This window comes from Nomascus leucogenys, chromosome 9, assembly GCF_006542625.1.
Source record: "Nomascus leucogenys isolate Asia chromosome 9, Asia_NLE_v1, whole genome shotgun sequence".
Classification (NCBI taxonomy): domain Eukaryota; kingdom Metazoa; phylum Chordata; class Mammalia; order Primates; family Hylobatidae; genus Nomascus; species Nomascus leucogenys.
The window spans coordinates 107,544,029-107,570,233 of NC_044389.1; the positions used below are offsets into that span (position 1 = coordinate 107,544,029).

Here is a 26,205-nt window from a genome sequence, read left to right on the forward strand (position 1 = left end):
ACTACTTTATTTGAAATAAAGTCTAAGATTTAACATGGAAGTGGTATTACTCAGAAATGGTTTAAATGCAAATGAAATAACAGTTCTACCAGGAGTACTAAAAAAGATGCTGTGTTCAAGGTATATTAAATTTGTGTGAAACTTGATTCACAGACACAGAGGGCTTCCAGAGAATTTGGAACTATGATTCAGAATTCATTTAGCAACATTAACAGTGTGTATAATTAGCCATCTGAGGTAACATCCTGAGCGATTTTAAATATGTGCAGAATTTGGGACCAACAAAAACAAGTGGGGCTGGGCATGGTGGCTCACACCTGTAATCCCAGCTACTTGAGAGGCTGAGGCAGGAGGATCACTTGAACTCTGGAGGTGGAGGTTGCAGTGAGCCGAGATTGCGCCACTGTGCTCCAGCCTGGGCAACAAAGCGAGACTCCATCTCAAGGAAAAAAAAAAGTGTAAAGCAAATCACCCTCCCTCGTGTGGGTGGGCCTCGTCTAATCAGTCAAAGGCCTGAATAGAACAAAAATGCTGACCTCCCCAAGTCAGAGGGGATTCTCTAGTCTACGGCCTTTGAACTTCATCTGCAGCATCAGCTCTTCCTGCCTGATGGCTTTTGAGCTGGAACACTGGCTCCTCCCTGGGTCTTCTGTACCATCAGCCTACTCTGCAGATTTTGGATTTACAAGCCTCCATAATCACATGAGCCAATCCTTATTATAAATCTCCTATGGGTTCTGTTTTTCTGGAGAACTCTGGCTAATCCAGGCCTCAGAAACTCAAAAGGGACCCAGGGACCAACATTATGAAGAGAATTTTGGCTAAAAATACTGGGCTATCACAGGCACCACAGCAAGGCTATTCTTGCTTTAGTATAAATCTCTACAGAGGGCAACAGGGCTTTAGTATAAATCTCTACAAAGCACCTAAGATCAAGTAACCCCCATTCGTATTCTGTGCTCACCATATAACCCTCTCATAATCGTACTTCCCATGTAACTAGCAGTGGAAAAATGGACGCGATCTGCAAGGTTGAGGGCCTGAGACTCAACAGCAGTGAAATGATCAGCTGGGCATGGTGGCTCACACCTGTAATCCCAGCAATTTGGAAGGCTGAGGCGGGAGAATCACTTGAGCCCAGGAGTTTGAGACCAGCCTGGGCACCATAGCGAGACATCGTCTCTGCAAAAAATAAAAATTAGCCAGGCATAGTGACATGCACCTGTAGTCCCAGCTGCTAGGGAGGTTGAAGTGGGAGGATTGCTTGTGCCCAGCTTGAGGCTGCAGTGAGCTATGATCATGCCACTGCACTCCAACCTGGGCAACAGAGCTAGACCCTGTCTCAAAAGAAAAAAAAAAAAGAAAAGATATTAATAAATGATCACAGTAAACACCAAATTTAAGGCTCTGTCCAGATGCTGGCTTGTCTCAGCACCACCTTGATCCACACACTTCGGCATCTAAAAATGCAACAAAATCCTAAAAGCTCATTTGTAAAATGTTTATTTTCTTTAGATGTGTTTACAGGCTTTATAAACCACCCTGATATCTGGTTCATTTTAATTAACCACCCTGATATCTGGTTCATTTTAATTATTCAAACCAAAGGATATCTGCAAAAGTGACAGGGGAAAGATGTATATTAATATATATAATTTCCCAAACTATAAACCTTCAAGGCCGTTTGAGAAAGCTATAGAGCTGAGGCACGAAGTAATCCTTGTAATGCCCGTCGATGAATCCTTTTCCACTGTTGTGCACAAACCAGCAGGTAACGTCCGTTCCAAACACGAGATCCGTTCTGTAGTCTTTCTGTACGCCCCTGCAAGGAAGCAAGGCATGTGGTTAGGGGGAGACTGAGGGACGGCTGGCCGGGCACCTGTAGACACAAGACCCCCTCTTTTCCTTGCTGTTCTTTGTGTTCCTTCTGTCACCACATCTGCCGCCCCCCCACCTATCGCTGCTCCCCAAGTCATGTGAAAAAGAAACACCAAGTCTGGGGCTTGGTGTTGGAAGGACAGAGAATCAGCGGAGCGTCCTTAGAGCACTCAAAGAATCCTTAGAGTTGACCCATGTGGGCTTTTCCAGCAAGGAAAACAGTAGCCAATGGAAAGAAGGCAGGAACAAGACTCCACAGTGTTGAGGCTGACCTCACAGGTCACTTAAAGAATGAGTCAGCAGCCAGGCATGGTGGCTCACTCCTGTAATCTCAGCACTTTGGGAGGCTGAGGTGGGTGGATCACTTGAGGCCAGGAGTTCAAGACCAGCCTGGCCAACATGGTGAAACCCTGTCTCTACTAAAAATTAAAAGAAAAATTACCTGGGCGTGGTGGTGTACGCCTGTAGTCCCAGCTACTCGGGAGGCTGAGGCAAGAGAATTGCTTGAACCCAGGAGGTGGAGGTTGCAGTGAGCCAAGATCGCGTCACTGCACTCCAGCCTGGGTGGCAGAGCAAGACTCTGTCATTGGAAAAAAAAAAAAAAAAAAAAAAAAGAATGCATTGGCGGCACCTCGTAACTGCACTTTCTCTGTGTTTAAGGGTGATACCTGCTGTTTCTGAGCAGATTCATGTCCTCCACTTGAAGGGCAAAGTAGCCAACAATTTGTTAAGGATCTGGCACATTGTGTGAATGAGACTTAAAAGTATCACTGTGCCCAGCCCATGGGACAGCTCAGTTTCAGTTATGAACCATGAGGTGCTTGCAGTGGACCAAATGAAGGCCCAGCATTTAGTTTTTGTCATTATAGTAAATATATATATATAGATATATACACACACATATTTATTTATATATGCATATATACATATATATACATATTTTATGAGATGGAGTCAGGCCGGAGTGCAGTGGTGCTATCTCCACTTACTGCAACCTCTGCCTCCTGGGTTCAAGCAATTCTCCTACCTCAGCCTCCTGAGTAGCTGGGATTACAGGCGCCCGCCACCACACCCGGCTAATTTTTGTATTTTTAGTAGAGATGGGGGGGTTTCAACATGTTGGCAAGATGGTCTTGAACTCCTGACCTCAGGTGATCCACCCGCCCCGGCCTTGCAAAGTGCTGGGATTACAGGCATGAGCCACTGCGCCTGGCCTTTTATATATTATGTATTTATTTATGAGACAGGTCTCACTCTGTTACCCAGGCTGGAGTGCAGAGGCACAATCATAACTCACTTCAGCCTTGAACTCCTGGGCTCAACGGATCCTCCCACCTCAGCCTCCTGAGTAGCTGGGGCTATAGGCAGAATCTACTACACTTGGCTAATTATTTTTATATTTATTTTTATTTTTGTAGAGATGGAGTCTTACTATGTTGCCCAGGCTGGTCTTGAACTCCTGGTCTCAAGTGATCCTCCCACACTGGCCTCTCAAAGCATTGGGATTACAGGCATGAGCCACCACGCCTGGCAGTAAATTCCCTTCTGCCAACTTCAGATGACTTAATATTAACATTATTAATTTGTGCTCACCATTGCTTCTGTGACACACGCTCACTGATTCCCGTTGGTACCTCGTTCCTCCCATAAACTGATACTAATTGAATGGTGTATTCACTAAGAATCCATTGTTTCAGTTCACAAATCTACATTCGTGGCAATACTTCCGACTACAATTTTATGGTTATCATTGTAATGTTATGGTTTAATTAAGTATGTCAAAGCCAATGACATTTGTGTGCGTGAAGAATCCTTTCTAATAAAGCAAAGTTGGCTGCTTTGTAAAAACTCTAAAAAGGGGTAAGCTGCTTTCAAACGGTATCAAATTTGGCATGGGTGAGACAACTGTAAAGCACTGGGAAAAAATATCAAGATTTGTAAGACTTTTACACTCAGAACGCGTTACGAGCGTCTAAGTTCTCACTTCAGATGAAGCATATGGGGGTGGTCTGTGTAAGAAAAGCTACAAAAGAAGCAGTCAGAGATCCATGTGCAAAAGGAAAGCTCTAGCCTGATGTAAAAATCTACATTCATTCTGCAGCACTATGGTAATAGGTGTTTTATGATTCTCTCCTTTGATCAACGTGTCCAGTTATCCAACTTGTGAAGCTCTTGTGAGGGCTTCTAAAGTATGAAGATGAGAACAACAGGTTAATTAATCTTGGCATTGCATGACCCTAGATACCCAGTCAGTGTTTACATTTAAGGTGGGATATCAGAAGTGTCCTTCTGCGAATGCTGTGTGTGTCTATTCCTAATGCATTGCTAATGTGATGTAGGTAGTGCTTACAACACTTGCTCCTCTATTTTGCTGTGTGGGTCTAATTCTAACACAAGGCCTTTTCGTCACTGTCCTTATGCCCGAGGCCTACCTGGTGACAATCAGCTTCTGCCCCTTCACTTCCATGCTGGCCTCTGGCTTCTCAGGGTCCTTTCCCGGTCTCTCATTGAAGATGTGTATCTTTGGCTCCTGCATGAACTGGCCTAGTGAAACAGAATCAGACATTGATTGACATGTAATCATAGTTAAATAAAAAGACAGGCTCATTATTGGCTCCATGCTACATTTCGGTCCTCCCTCCAGGATTTCTAGGGTGGAAAGACAAGCTGAGAGGAAAAAGGAGTGGTGATGGGAGGGAGGGTCCTTCCTGGGAGCACATTTGTGCTGCTCACCATCTTTTTTTTGACTTTTATTTTTACTTTATTTGAGGCAGGATCTCCCTCTGTCACCCAGGCTGGGGTGCAGTGGTGCTATCTCGGCTCACTGCAAGCAACCTCCACCTCCTGGGCTCCAGTGATCTTCCCACCTCAGCCTCCCAAGTAGCTGGGACCACAGGCGCGAGCCACCACGCCTGGCTTATTTTTTGTGGAGACAGGTTTTCACCATGTTGCACGGGTTGATCTTGAACTCCTGGACTCAAGCGATCCACCCACCTTGGCCTCCCAAAGTGCTGGGATTGCAGGTGTGAGCCACCACTCACAACCTTTTTTTTTTTCTTTTTTTTTAAATTTAAGAGATGGGGCCGGGCGCGGTGGCTCACACCTGTAATCCCAGCACTTTGGGAGGCTGAGGTGGGCAGATCACCCGAGGTTGGGAGTTCGAGACCAGCCTGACCAACATGGGGAAACCCCGTCTTTACTAAAAATACAAAATTAGCCGGGCGCCGTGGTGCATGCCTGTAATCCCAGCTACTCGGGAGGCTGAGGGAAGAGAATTTCGTGAACCGGGGAGGTGGAGGTTGCAGTGAGCTGAGATTGTGCCATTGCACTCCAGCCTGGGCAACAAGAGAGAAACTCCATCTCATAAATAGTTAAATTAATTAATTAATTTAAGAGATGGAGTCTCCCTCTATCACCCAGGCTGGAGCACAGTGGCACAGTCACAGCTCACTGCAGCCTCCAATTCCTGGGCTCAAGCGATCCCACCTCAGCTTCCTGAGTAGCTGGGACTCCAGGCAGGATCCACCACACCCTGCTAATTATTTTTATTTCTAATTTTTTGGTAGAGATGGGGTGCCTAGGCTGGTCTTGAACTCCACAAGCAATCCACCTGCCCAGGCCTCCTAAAGTGCTGGGATTACAGGCATGAGCCACCATGCCTGGAGCTCATGGTCATTTTATACATGAGGTTGGTCTAGTGGATCGTGAGTAAGTCGAGCACCCTGATGGCAGGAGAGTGAGGTGAGCACCTGAGAGCATAGCTCAGATCACAGGAAGAAGGTTTGTTTGTGATGTCACAGGCTTTATATTTGAGCCCTTCTTAAAATACTAGGGACAGTTGTCCAGGGTGTTCTGCTTATTGTCACAGAAGTCCTAAATGGGTTCACCTTGCTTCAGTTAGAAAAAAGCCTTCAACATAAAACTTAAAATGTGCTGTCCCTTCTCTTAACTTGCCCAGTTTGTGATGCTGAAATCCTGGCCCTGGACAACCTTTTCTGGAATGGCAAAAGGTCCTGGCTGTCACATTCCCGAGTGACTCCATGCTACTCTGTTGGTCCTCTGTGCTCGTGAGTCCATACCTGCCAGTCTCACTGTCAGCCAAAGCTGCTAAAGAATTAGAGTGGCCCAACCCTTGTCAGATGGTCAATAGACACTTTACCTATTAGTCCGTGGGCTTTAGGTGAAAACTTGTTTGTAGAGGGTATGTAGATTCCCAGAAAGTCAACATTGACAGGATGCTTCTTCCAAACACGATGAAGTAAAACAGAAAAGGACATCTCTTTGTCCAGGGTGATAGTTACCACCTTTTCTTTCTTCACTGAGATCTGCACCCTGGTGTGAAAGTCCAAGTGGAATTAAACCATTCCAGAACAGACCTTTTTAGAAAGTCATTCTTCTCACCCCTAATATGAACTCTTCACTCCTCCCAGACAATTCTGCTAGTTATCTAAGCGCTTGCAACAGTTTATAGATAAATGATGGATCAACAGATACTCATTGGGAAGCTTCTACGCAGAGGACACAACCGTGGCGTTTGGAGCTCACTCTGCCATAGAGTCGGTGTGGATTTCAGCTGGAGGATTCGTTCACCGATCAGCACATACACAGTGAGTGTTCACTGATGCCAGGCACTAGACTAGGTCCTGGGACCCAACGGTGACCAAAAACACACAGTGCCCACTGCCAGGAACAGAGTAGGGAGTGAGAACAATTTTTCCGAACCTCAACTTCCTTATATTTAAAATGATATTTTTAATGTTGATGTCACTGATGCCTGGATTTATCTATGCAGTCGTGTGTCATGGACAGGCCCGAGTTCAGATGGAGTCATACTTGCCTCTGATTCATGACTTGAGCCGTGTCGGACCAGGACAAGGCGAATGTGCTAGAACCATGGCTCAGGGTGATGGTCTCAGTGCTGATTTCTATTTTTATGTCTTCACTTTGGAAATAAAATCCCAGTTTTCCAAAATAGGTGCTTAGTTTTCCATTGTTGGGCTTCTTGGCACCAACAAGCTGACCATTGACTACAATTCCTACAGGAAAGAAAAAAATGATGTTTTCTCTTCTGTGCCATTTATTTTGCATGTGTGGGCACTATAATTCAAATTTATAAAAACATGGCAATATTGGAAAATCATTGTAATTTTGCTTCAAGATTTACATTAACATTTTCTTCTTTGTGATTCTCATTTTATAACATTTTAATAACAGTTGTAAAATTTAATAAAATTTAATTTTATATCAGTTATAAAATTTAATTATGTCAGTTTATAAAATTTAATTTAAACAATTTACTATCATATAGTATTTAAATTTTTTGTTGTTGTTGTTTTTGAGATGGAGTCTCACTCTGTCGCTCAGGCTGGAGTGCAGTGGTGTGATTTTGGCTCACTGCAACCTCCATCTCCTGGATTCAAGCAATTCTCCTGCCTCAGCCTCCTGAGTAGCTGGGATTACAGGTGTGTGCCACCACGCCTGGCTAATTGTTTTTGTATTTTTAGTACTGGGGGGGGGGTTTCATTATTTTGACCAGGCTGGTCTCGAACTCTTGACCTCAGATGATCTGCCCACCTCGGCCTCCCAAAGTGCTGGGATTGCAGGTATAAGCCATCGTCTCTGGCTCGTATTTAATTATATCACAACAAGATCTGCTAGTTCATACTCAGAGTATATATTTTGAACTATAATGGTTCAAAATAGTTAAGAATATATTTATAATTTAATTTCTCACTAATATCACTGAAATATGTAGAACTTCTATTAAGCTGAGAAAGAAAGAAATCCCAGGCAGTGACAGGAAAGCATGACAATGAGCTAATTGTCTAATGCAAATATAACTTATTTTTATTTTACCTGATTCTGGGTCAGAAACCAGGTTGAGGATTTTTCCAGGTTCTGAGTCAATATTGAAACAAATGTTCTTTTGGCTTTTTGGTAGATAAATGATGAAATGTGGGTCATTTTCAACTGGAAAATATACAAAGAAAATGTAAACAAAATCATTAAAAGGAAGATGATTTTGAGCACTTTGTCATTTCTGAACAAATATTGTCATTTCTGAACAAATATTAATCAGAACAAATATTTATTGTGCTTCTCCTTTATGCTCGGTACTCCTTCGGGCCTCGGGGACCCAGTGGTTCATACTCCATTGTCCCTTTGTCGTGGAGCCTTCATCAGAACCCTACGTTATTTTACAAATATAGAGGATATTTATTTTGTAGCTAAAAATGTATGCACTAGACTAGATGCTAGAGATAAAAAATAAATAAGAAAGACATAAGGAATAAGAAATACACACAAATATGCACCCACAAATATAAGAAACATACACACACGTGTGTGTATGAATGTGTGTGTAGACAGAAAAATAGAGTTGGGTGTTTTTTGAGACAGGATCTCCCTCTGTCACCCAGGCTGGAGTGCAATGTCGCAATCACGGCTCACTGCAGCCTTGACCTCCCAGGCTCAAGTGATCCTCCCAGCTCAGCCTCCTGAGTAGCTGGGGCAACATCCACGTGTCACCATGTCTAGCTAATTTTTTGTATTTTTTGTAGAGATTGGGTCTCACTTTGTTTCCCAGGCTCGTGTCAAACTCCTGAGCTCAAATGATCCACCCATCTCAGCCTCTCAAAGTGCTAGGATTACAGGTGTGAGTCGCCTCACCCAGACTGGAGATATATTTTTTAAGGAGCCATATACAATGCAGGAAAACAAAGGAGACCCAATATTATTGTTGACATATAGATTAATATTATTCAATTCCAAGAGCAATGAAGAATCAAGCTACTCCCAAGAAAGTCCTCCTTTGTTATTGAACCTAATTATTTTAGCTAATCCTTCCTTGCTTCTCCTCCCCCTCCCCCTCCCCCGTCTCCCTCTCCCTCTCTTTCCCATTTAACCATTCAACAAATATTTGGTGAAGGAAAAAAAAAATCTATGTGCAATAACTAAATCTGGCAATGTTTGGTGTAACTATAAATATAAGTCATGGTCAGTAACTTCAAGAAAGTCATACTTTAGTGCAAGGGGCAGACATAATCACGACTGTAAGATAGAATGAAGTACACGGTGCAATAATGGCTCAAGTAAAATGCTGTGAGAAAATGAAAATGATTCGTGCCCCCCAGGCAGATAGCAAGGCTGAATGGAGGAGGTGGCTTGTGAACTATCTTTAAGGTCAGAGGAGAAGGGGGAAAGACAAAAGGCTAAAGAGGGAGAGATTTTATTCTGAGTGGACAGAATGAGGAAGGAGTGGATGCAGAACAGTTTATGCTTCCTTTAGAAAATAACTCAATGCGGCCAGAGGACAGGTTCTTGAAGAATGCAGGAAAAAGGAGCTAAAAGTAGAGATCACAGAGGCCTTTCTTCTGTTGAGTAGCTATGAAAGGTTTCTGAGAATACATGTGACGTGACTTGACCCTCATTTTAGGAAAGTTGTTGGTGACAGTATTAACAAAAGGTTGCAGAGGAGTTACAGGAAGCTCATGCAGTGGCTGAAGCAGTCACTCAGGCCAGAAATGTTCAGTTCACACCTCCGGGTTCATGCTCTGCAGTCCACAAATACGTGGTTAGTTGATTTTTGTTGGAGCCGGACGCTACAGGGCATTGTAAAAACACAGAACAGGCTGGGTGCAGTGGCTCATGCCTGTAATCCCAGCACTTTGGGAGGCCAAGGCGGGTGGATCACGAGGTCAGGCGTTTGAGACCAGCCAGCCAGCATAGTGAAAACCCCGTCTCTACTAAAAATACAAAAAATTAGCTGGGTGTGGTGGCGGGCACCTGTAATCCCAGCTACTCGGGAGGCTGAGGCAGGAGAATCGCTTGAACCTTGGAGGCGGAGGTTGCGGTGAGCCGAGATTGAGCCATTGCACTCCAGCCTGGGCAACAAGAGTGAAACTCTGTCTCAAAAAACAAACAAACAAAAACAAAAAAAAACCTTAAAAAAAAAACCTTAAATAATCATTATATTATGATACCCTCTTTCTTCCTCTACACAAATATGGTAGTTTGAAATATTCTGTTTGAAGAAAATTGCTTTTATTAAAGATAACGATCGGTTTTGCCATTTAATTAACTGAAATCCCGCCAGTAAGAACTTCTGATAGGCAACAGTGAATCTGTGCTGCCATATTGAGTTGACATAATTCAAGACAACAGAAATGAAGCATCATGTTTAAATGAGTCAGCACAGCTTGACATTTTGATCAGGCGGAAAGTAGATCAAGGACCTCTGTGACTTATGTTATAGATTCCTACCACCTGAGGTTTATGGGCAGAACACTGGTCAGTGATAACAGAGCTTCTACTAGGAAGGAGAAACTTGTATCCACCCTGCAGGGAGGGTATTATCATCTCCGTTTTAGAGGTGGGCTGCTTGAGCCCTACGGAGATTTCAGTGTATGGACAAGGTCATGGGGCAGATGTGTCTCCAGGACTGTCTGACATTGAAGTCCTCATCCTTTTCACTGCATCATACAACGGAGATGAGAAACTTGGAAGAAGCACTACAGTCTTAACTGGGAAGAATATCTAAAAGTAAATTAACTTGATCTCAACAATTTTCTCCAAAAGCTTTATTTTGCAAAGCCACAGTTTAAGCAGCTCACTCCCTGGGCGTCACAGTAGTGTCTGGCTCTCAGAAACTGCTGGTCGGAAAGGCACAGTAAAAGCAACTGCTCCTCCAGCACGATCAGCTTCCACACGGATACCCCACTCATGCATAGCTGCAGACGTTTGCCGCTGTTAACTGAGACTTCTGCATGGTTCGTGGGACTCCCCATGGAGCTGGGGTAGGAGAGGTGAGTGTTGTACAAAGCACTACCAGCAATGGAGGTGAAGGAGCAAGTTACTTGTGGCCCAAAAATAATAATTTTAGAGAAAAGCCCTAAGGGTGAGATGAAGTTACTATTTTATCATCCTATTTTATCTTATCCTATTTTATTTTGAGACAGAGTCTTGCTCTGTCGCCCAGGCTGGAGTGCAGTGGCACGATCTCAGCTCACTACAACCTCCGCCTCCCAGGTGCAAGCAATTCTCCTGCCTAAGCCTCCCGAGTAGCTGGGATTACAGGCACCTGCCACCATGCCCGGCTAATTTTTGTATTTTTAGTACAGACAGGGTTTCCCCATGTTGGCCAGGCTGGATTCGAACTCCTGACCTCAAGTATCTGCCCTCCTCGGCCTCCCAAAGTGCTGGGATTACAGGCATGAGCCACCGTGCCTGGTCTCTATTTTTTGAGACGGGGTCTCCCTCTGTCACCCAGGCTGGAATGTAGTGGTGCAATGATAGCTCACTGCAACGTCGAACTTCTGGGCTCAGGCAAACATCCCACCTCAACCTCTTGAGTAGGGGACTACAGGTGCACCACTACGCCTGGCTAATTTTTTGAAAAGGGCTTTTTTGTTTTTTGTTTTTTTTTGCTGGTCTCAAACTCCTGGCCTCAAGCAATCCTCTCCCACCTGAGCCTCCAAAAGTGCTGGGAATACAGGTGTGAGCCATGTGCCTTGCCTGAAATAACATTAAATGTCCATTCAAAGTCCGTGCTAAGTTTTCTCTGCTGCAACATGGTACTTGGTATGTGCTAGGCATACAGCCTGGAGACCCAGCTTTGAGGCTTTCTTGATGGAAAGGTCTATATTCCAGGCAGTCAAGAAAGCTGCACAACTCTAGGACCAACAGGAGCCACCCTTCTAAATCTCAAACACTCAAGTCAAGCTGGGACTTTGCACCTTCCTTCAGGGAGAGGGATGTGCTCTGTCTTTGAATGTTGAAATTTACTTTTTTCTAATCAAAAGAAAAGTAAGGAAAGAAAAGCTGCATACAGGTTTTCTAGATGAACTAGCTAATTGCCAGCAGCTGTCATCTCTGTGGGTGAAGATTGCAACGCAAGGAGCTGGGAACAGGAGAGGAGACACTCCCTCCCGTTTCCCCGGGGCAGCTCCCCGTCTCACATGCTGTGGTAGAAGATGCCAGAGAGATTGTCAATGGAAAGGCAAAGAAATTGACAATGGAGGGCAAAGAAGTCTGTGACTACACAAGGAAGCCACAGCCACCAAAACTCTCACAAAGAAATACATTTTCCTGGCTTTTGGATGACCACAGCTACTACCCAAACCTCCCACTGAAACTGTTTGCAGAAAGGTTTTTTTAAAGACTGAACAAAACTAGGATTCTGTAAATACATGATTAAAAACAAACAAAATAAGGTGGATTTCTATAGAAAAACAGGTGATCTGCCTGCCTTGGCCTTCCAAAGTGCTGGGATTACAGGCATGAGCCGCTGCACCCGGCCTCATTCACACAATGCTTCCCAGGATTATGGTCGGCTGAGTTCTGGGACGTGCAAGCAGTGTAGAAGCTTTACCTCTCATCACATGTGGGGGTGGCGTGGACTCTAGCACCTGAGATCCTTGTACCAGCATGGAGATCACGGGCGTTGGTGAAGGATTGGCCCAAGACGGGATGGAATCTGGAGACACTTTGCTGCCGTAATACAGGGCCCCTGTGTAGAAAAACCTGCATCTGTGAGTTTCTAGGTTTACATTTCCATGGAAATTGCTCACCATGTCAAGAATCTGTTTTATGCACCCCCAGGTGTTGTCAGCTTAGGTTTTTCTCCTCTGTTTTGATTCCAGAGTTCTCTCTTCCCGGGCTGCCTCTGGCGTGTTGCTGAGGGAGGAGGCCTGTAATACAGTTCTCTCTGGAGTCTGGAACCTGAGCAAGGGTGGCAGTGCGAGGAACCGCTTTATAGGGCTGGAGAAGGGCCGGGTGACTCCAGTGCAGGCGGGGGAGCTAAGTCTGGGAGAAGGCCCAGGTTACCGTGGCATCTTCCTGGCTCCATCCCTATTCACTCACAAACAAGCCGAGCAGTTTAGTTTCCCAGAGGGGTTTCCCTACTGGTGAGAGAGATTTCACATGACAACAAAAGGCGCTTTTTGCTTTCTGATAGCCAGGCTACCTCTCTGTGAGAAAGCCATGCCTAGAAACTAATCTAGGGTTCGTTTCTCCCTAGATCTATTTATCTGTGAGGCTCCAGGCTGTTGTCATGGGGACATTACAAGTCAGAGTTCCTTGAACCCTGGACCAGTGCAGTAAACTTGGTGCCACACTTGAACAAAATTAAAAATGCAGAAAATATTCCACTGTGTACAAAGCGTTCTTAAGAATATATTTCACAGAAATCCAAATACTGCATGTTCTCACTTACCTTGGGTACTACATTGAGAAGTCCATACTGGGTACTACATGGACGTAAAGATGGAAACAATAGACACTGGGAACTTCTAGAGGGGAGAGGAAGGGAAAGGGGGAGATGTGGGGGAGGGTTGAAAACCTACTGAGTACCATGGTTGCTACCTGGGTGACGGGATCATTTGTACCCCAAGCCTCAGTAACATGCAATATATCCATGTAACTTGCACATTTAGCCCCTGAATCTAATACATATATAAAATATATATATTTTATATTTTATATGTAATATATAATATGTAATATGTTATATATAATTATATAATATAAATATATAACCATGTTTATATTATATAATTATACATTATATAGTTATATTATATATTATATATAATATATAATTATATATAATTATCTATAATATATTAATAATTATATATTATCTATAATATATATTATATATATACGTGTGTGTGTATGTATCATATATGTATATATGTTTCAGTAGGACCAGTCCCCAAGAAAGAGAAAAGAAAGAGACGTATAAACCTGAGGTCTCCTAGTCCTGGGTGTGTGCACTCTCGGGGGTGCCTGGAGACTTTCTGCAGGACTCAGAGAGCATGGACTGTTTGAAAGGCAATTTCTAGAGTCTCAGTTTAGACACAGACTCTTTCCTAAAGAAAGCCTTTTCTCCTAGTTTACAAGTAGAAGGCCTGTTCTTCTCCACTGCCCTCCCCCAGAGTCCTCCAGGAACGAAAACATCCATTGGAATACTGGCGTAGGGCAAAAAACCTGATTCCAATGATCGGGAGTGAATGCTTGTACAAGCCACAGGGCTTCCAATTCTTTGCTTTCAACAAAATTGAAGAAGGGATCACGTTGTCAGCTGATAAATTATACAAAATTTTTGGGACGCTAGGTCCGTATGCATGTTTTGGCATATAATATGAAAGAGTTCAGATAAGCAAGTAACTGAATATAACCAGACACTTGCCATTTCTATCTACTCGTCTATACCAACCAATATTTATCAGGACTTCTGCCCATACATGTTCTCTTAAAAGTAGAATTGATGCTGAATCCTGTCTCTTTCAATCCATTCGTAAATAATACTTACCCATGAATACGTGAAAAACACTCAGTCACATTTTTCCCAGTAAGAGATTATAGATTATTTCCACTCCAGTTTTACTTCTTACGTGTAATCAAATTTATAATTTATTTATATTATTTTGCTCACTTGGCTACTAGTAGTAATATTAATCAGACCCAGTTCAGAAGAGAATTTTGAATACTCAGAATCTTATGGTTATGAATTTTAAATTAAATTTTTAATTAAAATTAAAATTTATAAACTTTTTTCCTTATAGATAAGTGAAGTGATTACTAAAATAAGTGTAAAAACATATCACAATAGGACATAGTTCTGCTGGGCAAGTGGAGTGGAAATACAAATTCAACTAGAAAAAAGAATAATATAAAACTTCCAATAATTTTTTGTTGAGACAAAGTCTTATTCTGTCACTCAGGCTGGAGTGCAGTGCGTGATTGGCTCACTGCAACCTTCACCTTCCAGGCTCAAGCAATCCTCCCACCTCAGCCTCCTGACTATTTGGGACTGTGGGCACGTGCCACCATGCCTGGCTAATTTTAGTATTTTTTTTCTAAAGATGGGGTTTTGCTATGTTGACCAGGCTGGTCTCATATTCATAGGCTCATGCAATTAACCCACTCCAGCCTCCCAAAGTGCTGGGATTATAGGCACGAGCCACCATGACTGGCCAGTTTCTAATAATTGTAATATAGGATTTGCTTATATATTTTTAAAAAATGAATGATAGTGAGTAACCAATTAGGTATTCTGTTTTATTAGATGTAATGAAAACAGTGATATGGTCGGGCACGGTGGCTCACGCCTGTAACCCCAGCACTTTGGGAGGCCAAGGCAGGTGGATCGCCTGGGGTCAGGAGTTCGAGACCAGCCTGGCCAACATGGTGAAACCCTGTCTCTACTAAAAATACAAAAAATTAGCCGGGTGTGGTGGCATATGCCTGTAATCCCAGCTACTTGGGAGGCTGAAGCAGGAGAATTGCTTGAACCTGGGAGGCTGAGGTTGCAGGGAGCTGAGATCATGCCATTGTGCTCCAGCCTGGGCAACAGAGCAAGACTCTGTCTCGAAAAAAAAGAAAAGAAAAAGAAAACAGTGATATAACAGTTTTATTTTAAAAGGCCAATATTTATAAAATACTGTAATTATGTTAGTTGCATATAGAAATTGTATTTGTTGCCCAGGAGTTGGAGGTTGCAGTGAGATGTGATGGTACCCAGGCTGGAGTGCAGTGGTCCTCCTGGGCTGGAGAGATCCTCCTGCCTCCGCTTCCCAAACAGGTGAGATTACAGGTGCCCACCATCACACCCAGCTAATTAAAAAATTTTTTTCTTTAGAGATGGGGTCTTGCTATGTTGCCCAGGCTAATATAAAAAATTTCAAATATTGATGTCAAAAATGATGGAAGGGATACGCAGGTTTTCAAAAGTTCCTCTGGGAAACTTGTGAGCAAAATGGTCAACGACCACAGCAATAATCCATCCTCCTCCCAGCTGGCAGGAAGAGCTTGGGCACAGGAGGGCCCAGGGCTGGGAGCAAGAGGTGGGCTGGGGTGGGAGAGAGCGGAGGCACCAGGACTTCCCCCCAGGGCAAGAGAGCTGCCTGGCCACTTGTCCCCACAGGTGCAGCCCTGACCTGAGCAGCAGGAGGGATCCTGGGGCGGGGCATCCGCCAGCATGCGCTCATCCCCAGCGTCGTTCTCGATCACCAGTGAGGTCAGCGGGGTCACAATGTGGTGATCTAGAGACATCTGCAGGATCGATCTTGTAATTCTTCTCTTGGCGGCAGCTGTAGGAGCCAGGCTTCTGTATTCAAGAAGTAGAGGTGTTACGGAGCATGGCCGCATTGGAGGGGGAGCGCAAGTCAGCTCCCCGACCCTGCACCCCACCGCTGCTGGGGTCCAACCCTAGGGGTGGGGCGGAGCCACAAAGTAACCAGGAAACAGAACTCACTGGCTTCGAGAAGCTGAGTATTTTATCTAGCTAAGTCCCAAGGCATTATTTATTTATTTACTTATTTATTATCATTATTATTTTTGAGACAAGGTCTCGCCCTGCTGCCCAGGCTGGAGTGCAGTGGCACAGTCACGGTTCCCTGCAGCCTCAACCTCCCAGGCTCAAGAGAGCCTCCTCCCTCAGCCTCCTGAGTAGCTGGGACTACAGGCACATGCCGCCACACCAAGCTGATTTTTGTATTTTTTGTAGAGATAGGCTTTTGTCATGTTGCCCAGGCTGGTCTCAAACTCCTGGACTCAAGCGATCCACATGCCTTGGCCTCCCAAAGTGCTGGGATTACAGGCATGAGCCACACATCTGGCTCCCAAGGCATTTTTTTTAAAACTTTATATTTTAGAGCAGTTTTAGGTTCGCAGTAAAATTATGCAGAAGGTATCAAGATTTTCCATGTCCCCACTGCATACACACGGTCCCCCATATACACAGCCTTCCCCACTATCAACATCCATCCCACATCAGAGTGGTGCGTTTGTTACAATGGAAGAAGCTGACACATCATTATCATGCAGAGTCCACAGTTAACGTGGCTGACCCTTGGTGGTGTACATTCTATGGCTTTGGTTAAATGCATAATGACAGGTGTCCACCATTGGTGTATCATATAGGGTATTTTCACTGCCGTAAAAATGCTCCGTGCTCCGCCTACTCACCTGTCTCCCACTCCCCAACCTTTAGCAACTACTGATCTTTTTATAGGAATTGTTTTAAAATCAATATTTAACTTCTGCAACAATTTGCTATATATCTGTAAATACATCCAGTGTGCTTCTGTCAGAGAGGGAGCTATTTCTCATTTACTTCATGGCCATAGTTTACAGCCTTTGCGTATTTCTTCTACTCTTGTCGACATCAGGGATTTTCTCTATGAGTTCAGTCATACAACTGCATTTCATTTTCCCAGCCTCATTTAGACCCTGTTCCCTCTTCCTGAGAATCCTATCCTATAGATGGTATGAGGCTTGGGAATGGGAACTTTTATCAAACACCTCTGTGTAATTTTGATGCAGGTGGTTAACCATCCATTGCTCTGGGGATATAGTTTTCACGTTGGAGAGTTGAGATGCAGCTGGGCTGAGAAGTCAGAGGGGCCATGGATGAGCATGGGGGAGCCCTTCCTTAGGGAACATCATAATCACATAATCATTAAATTCTCTTTGGACAAGAAGCCGTTTTCAAGAGTAAATGCAAATAAATGATTGATACATGAAGCAACCAGAGGGGACATAGATGAGCATAGGGAAGCCCTTCCTTAGGGAACATCATAATTGTTAATAATCATCAATTTCTCTTTGGACAAGAAGCCATTTTCAAGAGTAAATGCAGGGCTGGGTGCAGTGGCTCACGCCTGTAATCCCAGCACATTAGGAGGCCGAGGCGGGCGGATCATGAGGTCAGGAGATCGAGACAGTAAATGCAAATACATGCCTGATACATGAAGCAACATGGATGAATCTCACCAACATCATATTGAGTGAAAGAAGCCAGAAACAGAGGAATACAGATTGCATGATTATGCGAAATTTAGGATCAGGCAAAACTGATGATCACAGACATTGAAAGAGTGGTTTCCACTGGAGGAGGGGGGCGGGTGTTGAGGGAGGAGAACAAGGGAACCTACATCTGGATCTGGGTGGTGATTACATGGATGGTAGATATAAAAATCCATTGAATGGTGCACTTAAAATTAATGCATTTTGGCCGAGCGTGGTGGCTCACGCCTGTAATCCCAGCACTTTGGGAGGCTGAGGTGGGCGGATCACAAGGTCAGCAGATCGAGACCATCCTGGATAACATGAAACCCCGTCTCTACTAAAAATACAAAAAAATTAGCTGGGCATGGTGGCGGGCACCTGTAATCCCAGCTACTCAGGAGGCTGAGGCAGGAGAATGGCGTGAACCTGGGAGATAGAGCTTGCAGTGAGCCGAGATGGCGCCACTGCACTCCAGCCTGGGAGACAGAGCTAGACTCCGTCTCAAAATAAATAATAATAATAAAAATAAAAATAAATAAAAATAAATAATTTAATGCATTTTGCACACTTTACTGTATGTTATACCTCAATAAAGAAGATAAAGAGTGAACCCAGCTTTCTCTAAAGTGTTCAGAACTAGTGGAGGGTAATAATCCAAGCCTGTGCTAATGTGCTGTCTTTCTTGCTTCCAAACTCTTTTTGTGTATGACTTCATATATTCCTGGTGGACATTGCAGTTTTGCAGATCTCATGGTGTGGGTACTCTTCTCTTCTTACCGTTCAGCTAGCAGTTGGTTGATGGTTAGATAGGCCCACAGTTTCCTGGTGAAATCGGGATCTGCGTGCTTGTCTTTTGAGAGAAAATCCTGCAAGTCGTCCATCTGGGCCAGGGTCTCCAAGACTAACTGCGTGTTAGCCTAGATGATGGAAGGTTCAGTTGAGAGACACTGGGTAACAGAATTATAGTTAATTGATTCACATTTTTAGTACCTGCTGCGAATGAATGGGAATAAAAAAGAAACGGAAGGCAAAGCCTACTGAGGAAGGAAATGCATTCCTGTGCTTGGGATTGGGCTTGGGTGAAAAGGTCAGGATTTACGGAATAGCTGGGAAGATGGCAGAGATATTCTCATGCCTTCTCCATCACTGATTGCTTCTGTTCTACACCCATGATTCCAGGTAGGCAGAGCTGACATTCAAGAGGAACTGTATCTAGGGGGCCAATTAGTAGATAGAATAAGCAGATAAGTGGAAGTACCGAAGTCGCCGTGATAACGCTCTCTATTTGATCCAATTTAGCAGGGTCAAATTTTCCTGCCACCACAATCTCTGAACCTCCAAAGTAGTTATGGAAATTGTTTTGAGTGACGTCCGTGACTGACGTATGGGGATAGTTGAACTGAACATTCCGGAGCAATGGAGTGGAGACTTGGTTGTAGAATTTCTACAATTCACAGAGAGAGAGAGAGAAATTATGTTCATACTGCTTTGTAGATCTAAAGCATTTTATTTTATTTTATTATTTTATTTTGAGACGATGTCTCACTCTGTTGCTCAGGCTGGAGTGCAGTGGTGGGATCTCGTCTCACTGCAATCTCTGCCTCCTGGATTCAAGCAATTATCCCATCTCAGCCCCCCGAGTAGCTGGGATTACAGGCACCAGCCACCAAGCCCGGCTAATTTTTGTATTTTTAGTAGAGACGGGTTTTCACCATCTTGGCCAGGCTGGTCTTGAACTTCTGTCTTGTGATCTGCCTGCCTTGGCCTCCCAAAGTGCTGGGATTACAGGGATTACGCCCAGCTGATCTAAAACATTTTACTCTGAGATTCTTCAAAGGATCAGCAGATACCTCTTAATTTATTCACACAGGATGTCTGGGACAAGGGAAAATGCTCGCAATTATCAGATTAAAAACAAAGAGAAGACAAAGGCTTGTTGAGAACATTACCTTTGATTTAAGAGACTGGCATTTTTTCCCCTTTCTGTCATGGTCAGCGACAAACTCTTGGGCAAACTTGTGATAAAAGTCAGCAGGAGGTCGGGCATGGTGGCTCGACCTGTAATCCCAGCACTTTGGGAGGCCAAGGCGGGTGGATCACCTGAGGTCAGGAGTTCGAGACCAGCCTTGTCAACATGGTAAGCCCCATCTCTTCTAAAAATACAAAAATTAGCCGGGCATGGTGGCGCACACCTGTAATCCTGGCTACTCAGGAGACCGAGGCACCAGAATCACCTGAACCCAGGAGGCGGGGGTTGCAGTGAGCCGAGATTGTACCACTGCACTCCAGCCTGGGTGACAAAGCAAGACTCTGTCTCAAGAAATAATAATAATAATTAAATTTTTTAAAAAGTCAGCTGGGTTAATATTCCCCAACTCAGAATCTTATCTCTTAGTTGTTCCCAAATTTAAATATGATGCCTGGTACAGACAAAGGGCGGGGAAAGACATCTTCTTTCCCTACATCATTTTCTCATCTATTTAGTCAAAACAAACAAGTAGTTTGTATCTTTTCGATATATGTATTTTAATTAAAAAAAATTATTTTTTGAACAGGTGGATCTCACCATGTTGCCCAGGCTGGTCTTAAACCTCTGGGCTCAAGTGATCGTCCCACCTTGGCCTCCAAAGAGCTGAGATTACAGGGATGAGCCACCACACTCAGCCTGTATCTTAATACTTAAGAAAATTTACATTATGAAAAATTGATACCAAGATGCCAATGCACGTTAAAGAGAAAACAGTTGGCCATGATGATAAGAAGACCAATTGCTAGTGGGGTGGGAGAGCTACAAGGAGCTTTGATGATGCTCAGAAGACCTTTTTGTTCAGGGGGTAGGAAAGCTGTTTCCAACACCCATCTGCCTCATACCTCACTGTTACTGCAGAAATATGAGGGTGGGAGGAAACGTGTGAGAAAGGAACTGGGCACTTTCCTGATCCTTGCAACCAAATATTGCTGAGATCATGACCATTTTGAGTTAAGTTCAGTTATGCATCATACATGCATCAGATATGGGTAGTTAAATGATTTCCAGTGAAGAATAAAAAAAGAACAGAAGAAAATGTTGCCTTAAGCTGGGAAGACGTGTCCTGGTTTCCATAAATCCTTTGTGCAATTCCATGGTTTTCATTGGATAGTCTCTTCAAAAAATCATAGTCCACATCAAATCCCATGCCCAAACTGAACAAGGAGATATTGTCTTGGATGTTCTCCTTCACGTTTTTCTGAATTTTTGATAGTTTTAGTTCACCTAAAGTTGGTGATGTCCGAAAGGAAAAGAATGAAGAAGTAATATCATAAATTTTCTGGAAAATCCAGGGAGGGCAGTTTAGTAAAATGTGTCCAACTTAAAATTGCATTTACCTTTTGACCCAGTAACTCAATTTCTAGGAGTTTTTCTTAGAGATGCACTCATATATGTTGAAATGAAGTGTGGGTTGTGTTGCATTGCAACATTATTTGGGAATAGCAACATATTGGAAACAACATAAATATGCGCCAATGAGGGTGCTTGGTTGGATGATGATACATTCAAACCGTGAGATACTACGCAGTTATTAAAAAGGACATGGAAACACCTTATGTATGTATACCAGACAATCTCAAGGGCATGTTTAGAGGAGAAAAAAAAAAAGGTAAATATCAGGGTACATAGGAGGCATTTGCATGCATGCATGTATAAATGTATGTATGTATATGTATGCATATACACATACATGTGTGCAAACATGTATATATAGTATACAGGCATGCATAAACTATATGTGGAAAGATACACAAGAAACTGTAACCAGTGACTGATTCCAGGGACAGCAACTGAATGGTTGAGAAACAGGAGTGAGAAACCATAATTAAACCAAATTATGGTTTAATTTTTTTTTTTTTTGAGACGGAGTCTCACTTTGTTGCCCAGGCTGGAGGGCAGTGGCACCATCTCAGCTCACTGCAACCTCCGCCTCGTGGTTTTAAGTGATTCTCCTGTCTCAGCCTACCAAATAGCTGGGATTAGAGGCACACGCCGCCCTGTCAGGCTAATTTTGTATTTTTAGTAGAGATGGGGTTTCGCCATGTTGGCCAGGCTGGTCTTGAATTCCTGACCTCAGGTGATCCACCCACCTCAGCCTCCCAAAGTGCTGGGATTATAGGTGTGAGCCACCGTGCCTGGCCAGTTTAATATTTTAAACTATATTTCCTTTTCCACCTTATGATTTTATTCAAAACTTGAATTTTAAAAGTAATCTGATCTGAGGGAGAAAACATTGGCTTTACAACAAATACATGACACTGGCTTATTCTAGTCTCGTTATTAATAAGATGGTTGCTCTCTGGCTTTCTAAAGCTCTGACTGCCATTGTTTTTGCCTCATGCATTTTCATTCCACTTGGCTGTGTCAAAATGTGTTAGACTCGGTCCTAGTCTGTACAACAGCACACTCAGGCAACACAATCTGGCATTCACTATTACTTACAGTGGCCAGAATAAAGACACAAGTAAAACAAAGATAGCTTGGCACAGTGGCTCACACCTGTAATCTCAACATTTTGGGAGTCCAAGGTGGGAGGACTGCTTGAGCCCAGGAGTTGGAGATCAGCCTGAGCAACATAGTGAGACTTTGTCTCTCCAAAAAAAAAAAAAAAAAAAGAAAAAAAAAGAAATTAGTTGAGTGTGGTGGTGCACACCTGTAGTCCCAGCTACTCAGGAGGCTGAGGTAGGAGGATCACTTGAGCACGGGAGGTTGAGGCTGCAGTGAGCTGTGTGTGCTCCACTGCACTCCCTCCTGGATGACAGAGCAAGACCCTGTCTCAAAAAATAAATAAAATAAAATAATGTAACAAAAATAAAAATAAATAATAGAAGTAGGGAGATGTTGCTGCCATTTTGTAGAAAGAAAAATGTTTAACCTCAAGGTTGTGTCAGAGAGCTGTCATTTCTCTAGCTGCAACTGGGAGAAGTGTGGAGAATAATAGGGAATATGCTACTGTGTCCTCCAAAGGTACTGCTGGGAGATCTAGGATCAATACTAATCATTCACCACCCCCATACACCATCTTCACATACCTCAAGTTGAGGAAATAAATGCATTTCCCTAGAATGCATCAGCAATCCTCACAACATACTATTAAAATTCAGACTCAGATTTCCGCATATTGTGGAGGTGGAATTGAGGCATTCAAGAGCGCCCTTGCTGGAAGTGTCTGAGCAGTAGCTTAAGGGGTGAGGGCTGCAGGATCAGAAGACCTCCTTTAGGAAGCATGGGTTTAAAATGTTCTAGAAACTCGGGCAAATGCCATTAGAGTTCCCCTTTTAGGCAAACCACCATTCCAAGAAACAAAAGTGAAAAGTGTTTGTCTTGAGAAAGTTGAAGTGACACTTGCCCACTGTTGGATCTCCATCAGAAACCAAAATGATCAGCGAGACGGAGTTGGGGTCTAACAGTCCCAAGTTACTGGCTTCATTTAAAATGAAGATTGCCCGCAGGAGTGCTTCGTTGATGTTTGTGCCTGTTGAAGTAGCATAATGAAACGTTGGGTATGCGTTCTCGCCACACACAGAAAATCCCATCCTGGATTCAGACTCGTATGTCGGCTGGTCACTTATCCATCAGTTATTCCATGCCAAAATCATTTCATTGCTTTCTGAGTGACACCAACTGTGCTCAAGCTGGTGGTCCCCCAGTGCAGTGAAAGATTCACTTTGAAGTAAACTATCCCCTTAGAGATGAATTAGCCTTCAAAGCACAGACTGTTAGTTTGTTAAACACCAGATTAAAGTATCCAAATCAGCCTTGCCAAGATACTCTGAAGACAGTAACATTTTATGCTTTATGCAGGCAATAAAGAAGGCCAGTATCACTGAACCTTTTTCTGAGAGAGATTAAAATGATTCAAAGCTTGTGTGGGCTGGATTATAAATTCTACTTTCACTACAAACTTAGCATTCATCCATTACCAATAAATGTATTATTTAAGATAGGCCCTTGAACACTGGGGAAAGACCACTGTGATGGGAATAATGCTTCTTAAGTGAATCATGATTTGAACCCAAAGGAAGTTTCTCCTTGGGCTTTAGCCCAACACACTCACCTCCACTGGGCTGGATTTTCTCAATATACCTCTTGGCATCTGCAACCTGTGTTTTTGTAGCTGAAATTAAATCATTTCTCCAAGTTCGAACGTTCTGGTTGAAATCAATCACAGAGAAACGATCTTCTGCTCTGAGGTCATCCAGTATGGTCTTCATTGCTTCCACAGTCTATTTCAATAGAGAATAAAGACAGGTCCCATTACAGAAAATCTGAGCCTCAGAGGAACTAGGAAGACCACTCATTCATCCTGGTCGTCTTTCAAGTTCTTCTCAAGCTAAACTTCTTCCAGAAAACCTCTCGAGCCCACCTCAGCCAATGCAGACCTACCCCTCATTTATTCTGGGCATGTACTGTTGGCTTTTTGATACTTTTACTATCTTATTTTGCTATGCACAACCAGTTTGACTAGTCTTTATGTTAAGGATCACAAACTTCGAGTGCCACCTTTATAATGCCTGAAAATAAAATACATTTCTCAAGTCCATCTACTCACCCAGTCTCTTAAACTATTTCCTGATATTTCTCTTTTTTTTTTGAAACGGAGTCTCGCTCTGTCACCCAGGCTGGAGTGCAGTGGCGCAATCTCGGCTCACTGCAAGCTCCGCCTCCCGGGTTCACGCCATTCTCCTGCCTCAGCCTCTCCAAGTAGCTGGGACTATAGGCGCCCTCCACCAAGCCCGGCTAATTTTTTGTATTTTTAGTAGAGACGGGGTTTCACCGTGGCCTCGATCTCCTGACCTTGTGATCCGCCCGCTTCGGCCTCCCAAAGTGCTGGGATTACAAGCGTGAGCCACCGCGCCCGGCCGATCTTTCTCTTTAAACCACCACCATCACCCTCTTTCTCTAGCTTACGTGTGATGACTTGGATTCCAGCTCCACTGAGAAACTGAAGCAGACAGAAGAACATTCCCACAGACTCCCGCTACCATAAAATCCCAACTAGCAATATTTGTACCTGTACATTTTTCTTTCCTACCTGATAATAAAGAACAACTAACAGTATTTCTACCTAATGCAAACCTATCTACTCATGAACTAGTTTTCATTCCCTCTCTTTGACTAAAGAACATGGCTCCAGCAATTGTCCTTTGCCTCTTCAGTTTCCCTATTCTATTGGTACATTTCCGTCAACATAAAAACATGTTATTTCTCACCTCGTGTGCATCCACTTTCTTCATTTCTCAGCTTTCTTCTGCAATAAAATTCCTTGAGGAATTGTCTAAACACGCTGTCTCCAAATCTTCTCTTCCTATTCTCTCATAAGCCCAACCCTTTCGGGTTTTCATCCCTGTCACTCTACTGAAACTGCCCTTGTCAAGGTCACCAATGATGCTAATGTCGCTAAATCCAAAGGTCCGTCTTCATTGCTCATGCACCAGCAAGTGCTCTCATCTCCCTCCTGAACACAAATTCCTCAATTGTTTTCCAGGGCCTCATTCTCTCTTGATTTTTCTCCCCCACTTACTAATTGTTTTTATTAGTCTCTATCACCAATTATCCTCTTCTTCCCAAATTCCCAATATTGGAATGTTCTGTTGTCTGATCTTGGCTCCCTTGTCCATCTAGACCTTGGCATTCTCATCTAGTCCCAATACTGCCAGTACCTTCTATGTGCTGGTGTGTCCTAACCATGTGTCTCCACATCTCACTTTTGAGGAGGCTTCCATGGCCAATGTGGGTATTTAATAGACATCTCAGACTTTGGATCCAAAACCAAACTGGGACATTCCCTGCAATGTCTGATTCCATCTCTGTCTTTGCCAACTCATGGATGGCCACTCCATCCTTCTAGTTGCTCAGGCTAAGTCCTGGGGCATCTTTCACTTCTCTTTTCTTCCCTTGCCTCACAGCTAGCCCTTCAGGATATACTGTTTACTCTACCTTCAAAACAGATTCCAGAATCCAGCTCTGATCATGACTGCACAGGCGTTCCATGAGCCACCTTGCCTGTCACTTCTCAGATCTCATCTCCCACTGCCCCTCTCTACTGGCATCTCTCTCTGTTCTTTGCACACTTTTGACTTAGAACTGTTGCATGAGCTGTTCATTACATTTAATTCCCTTAGGTATCTGCACGACTCTCCCTTCGCCTTCTCAGGGTCTCCTCAGAGATATTCTCCAGGAAACCACCTATTTAGACGACAAGGCTATTTAAAATTGCATCCCCCTGCAATTGCCACTCTTGATTTCTAACATACACTTCTTTTATTTAAAAAAAAAAACTTTTATCATAATGCTGCCATTGAACGTACTTGTCCATTCGTACTTGTATGTGTATTGTTTATTCTCTGTACCCTCTCCCCCAGATGTAAGTTTCACAAGCACCCAGAGGGTAGCAATGCATTTTTTGTTTGGTTTCTGTTTTTATGCTTTGGGTCTGTTTTGCTCACAGATGAAATAAGTGTATGACACATAGTAGGTGCTTCGTAAATATTTGTTGAGTGAAT

General features: G+C 43.5%; 1 protein-coding gene across 1 annotated transcript in view; it reads right to left on the reverse strand.

The window, feature by feature from the left end:
- Positions 1-1,487: 1,487 nt before the first annotated feature.
- ITIH2 (inter-alpha-trypsin inhibitor heavy chain 2) overlaps positions 1,488-26,205 on the reverse strand; it is a 46,841-nt gene continuing 22,123 nt past the window's right edge. The window contains exons 10-21 of the mRNA XM_003257619.2: positions 23,757-23,925; positions 23,049-23,174; positions 20,742-20,923; positions 18,929-19,114; positions 18,448-18,587; positions 15,819-15,988; positions 12,248-12,385; positions 7,735-7,848; positions 6,716-6,914; positions 6,038-6,210; positions 4,311-4,422; positions 1,488-1,822 (exon numbers count right to left, since the gene is read on the reverse strand). Of these exons, the coding sequence (XP_003257667.2) occupies positions 1,675-1,822; positions 4,311-4,422; positions 6,038-6,210; positions 6,716-6,914; positions 7,735-7,848; positions 12,248-12,385; positions 15,819-15,988; positions 18,448-18,587; positions 18,929-19,114; positions 20,742-20,923; positions 23,049-23,174; positions 23,757-23,925 (1,857 nt within the window). The 3' untranslated portion in view covers positions 1,488-1,674. The remainder of the gene's footprint in view (positions 1,823-4,310; positions 4,423-6,037; positions 6,211-6,715; positions 6,915-7,734; positions 7,849-12,247; positions 12,386-15,818; positions 15,989-18,447; positions 18,588-18,928; positions 19,115-20,741; positions 20,924-23,048; positions 23,175-23,756; positions 23,926-26,205) is intronic.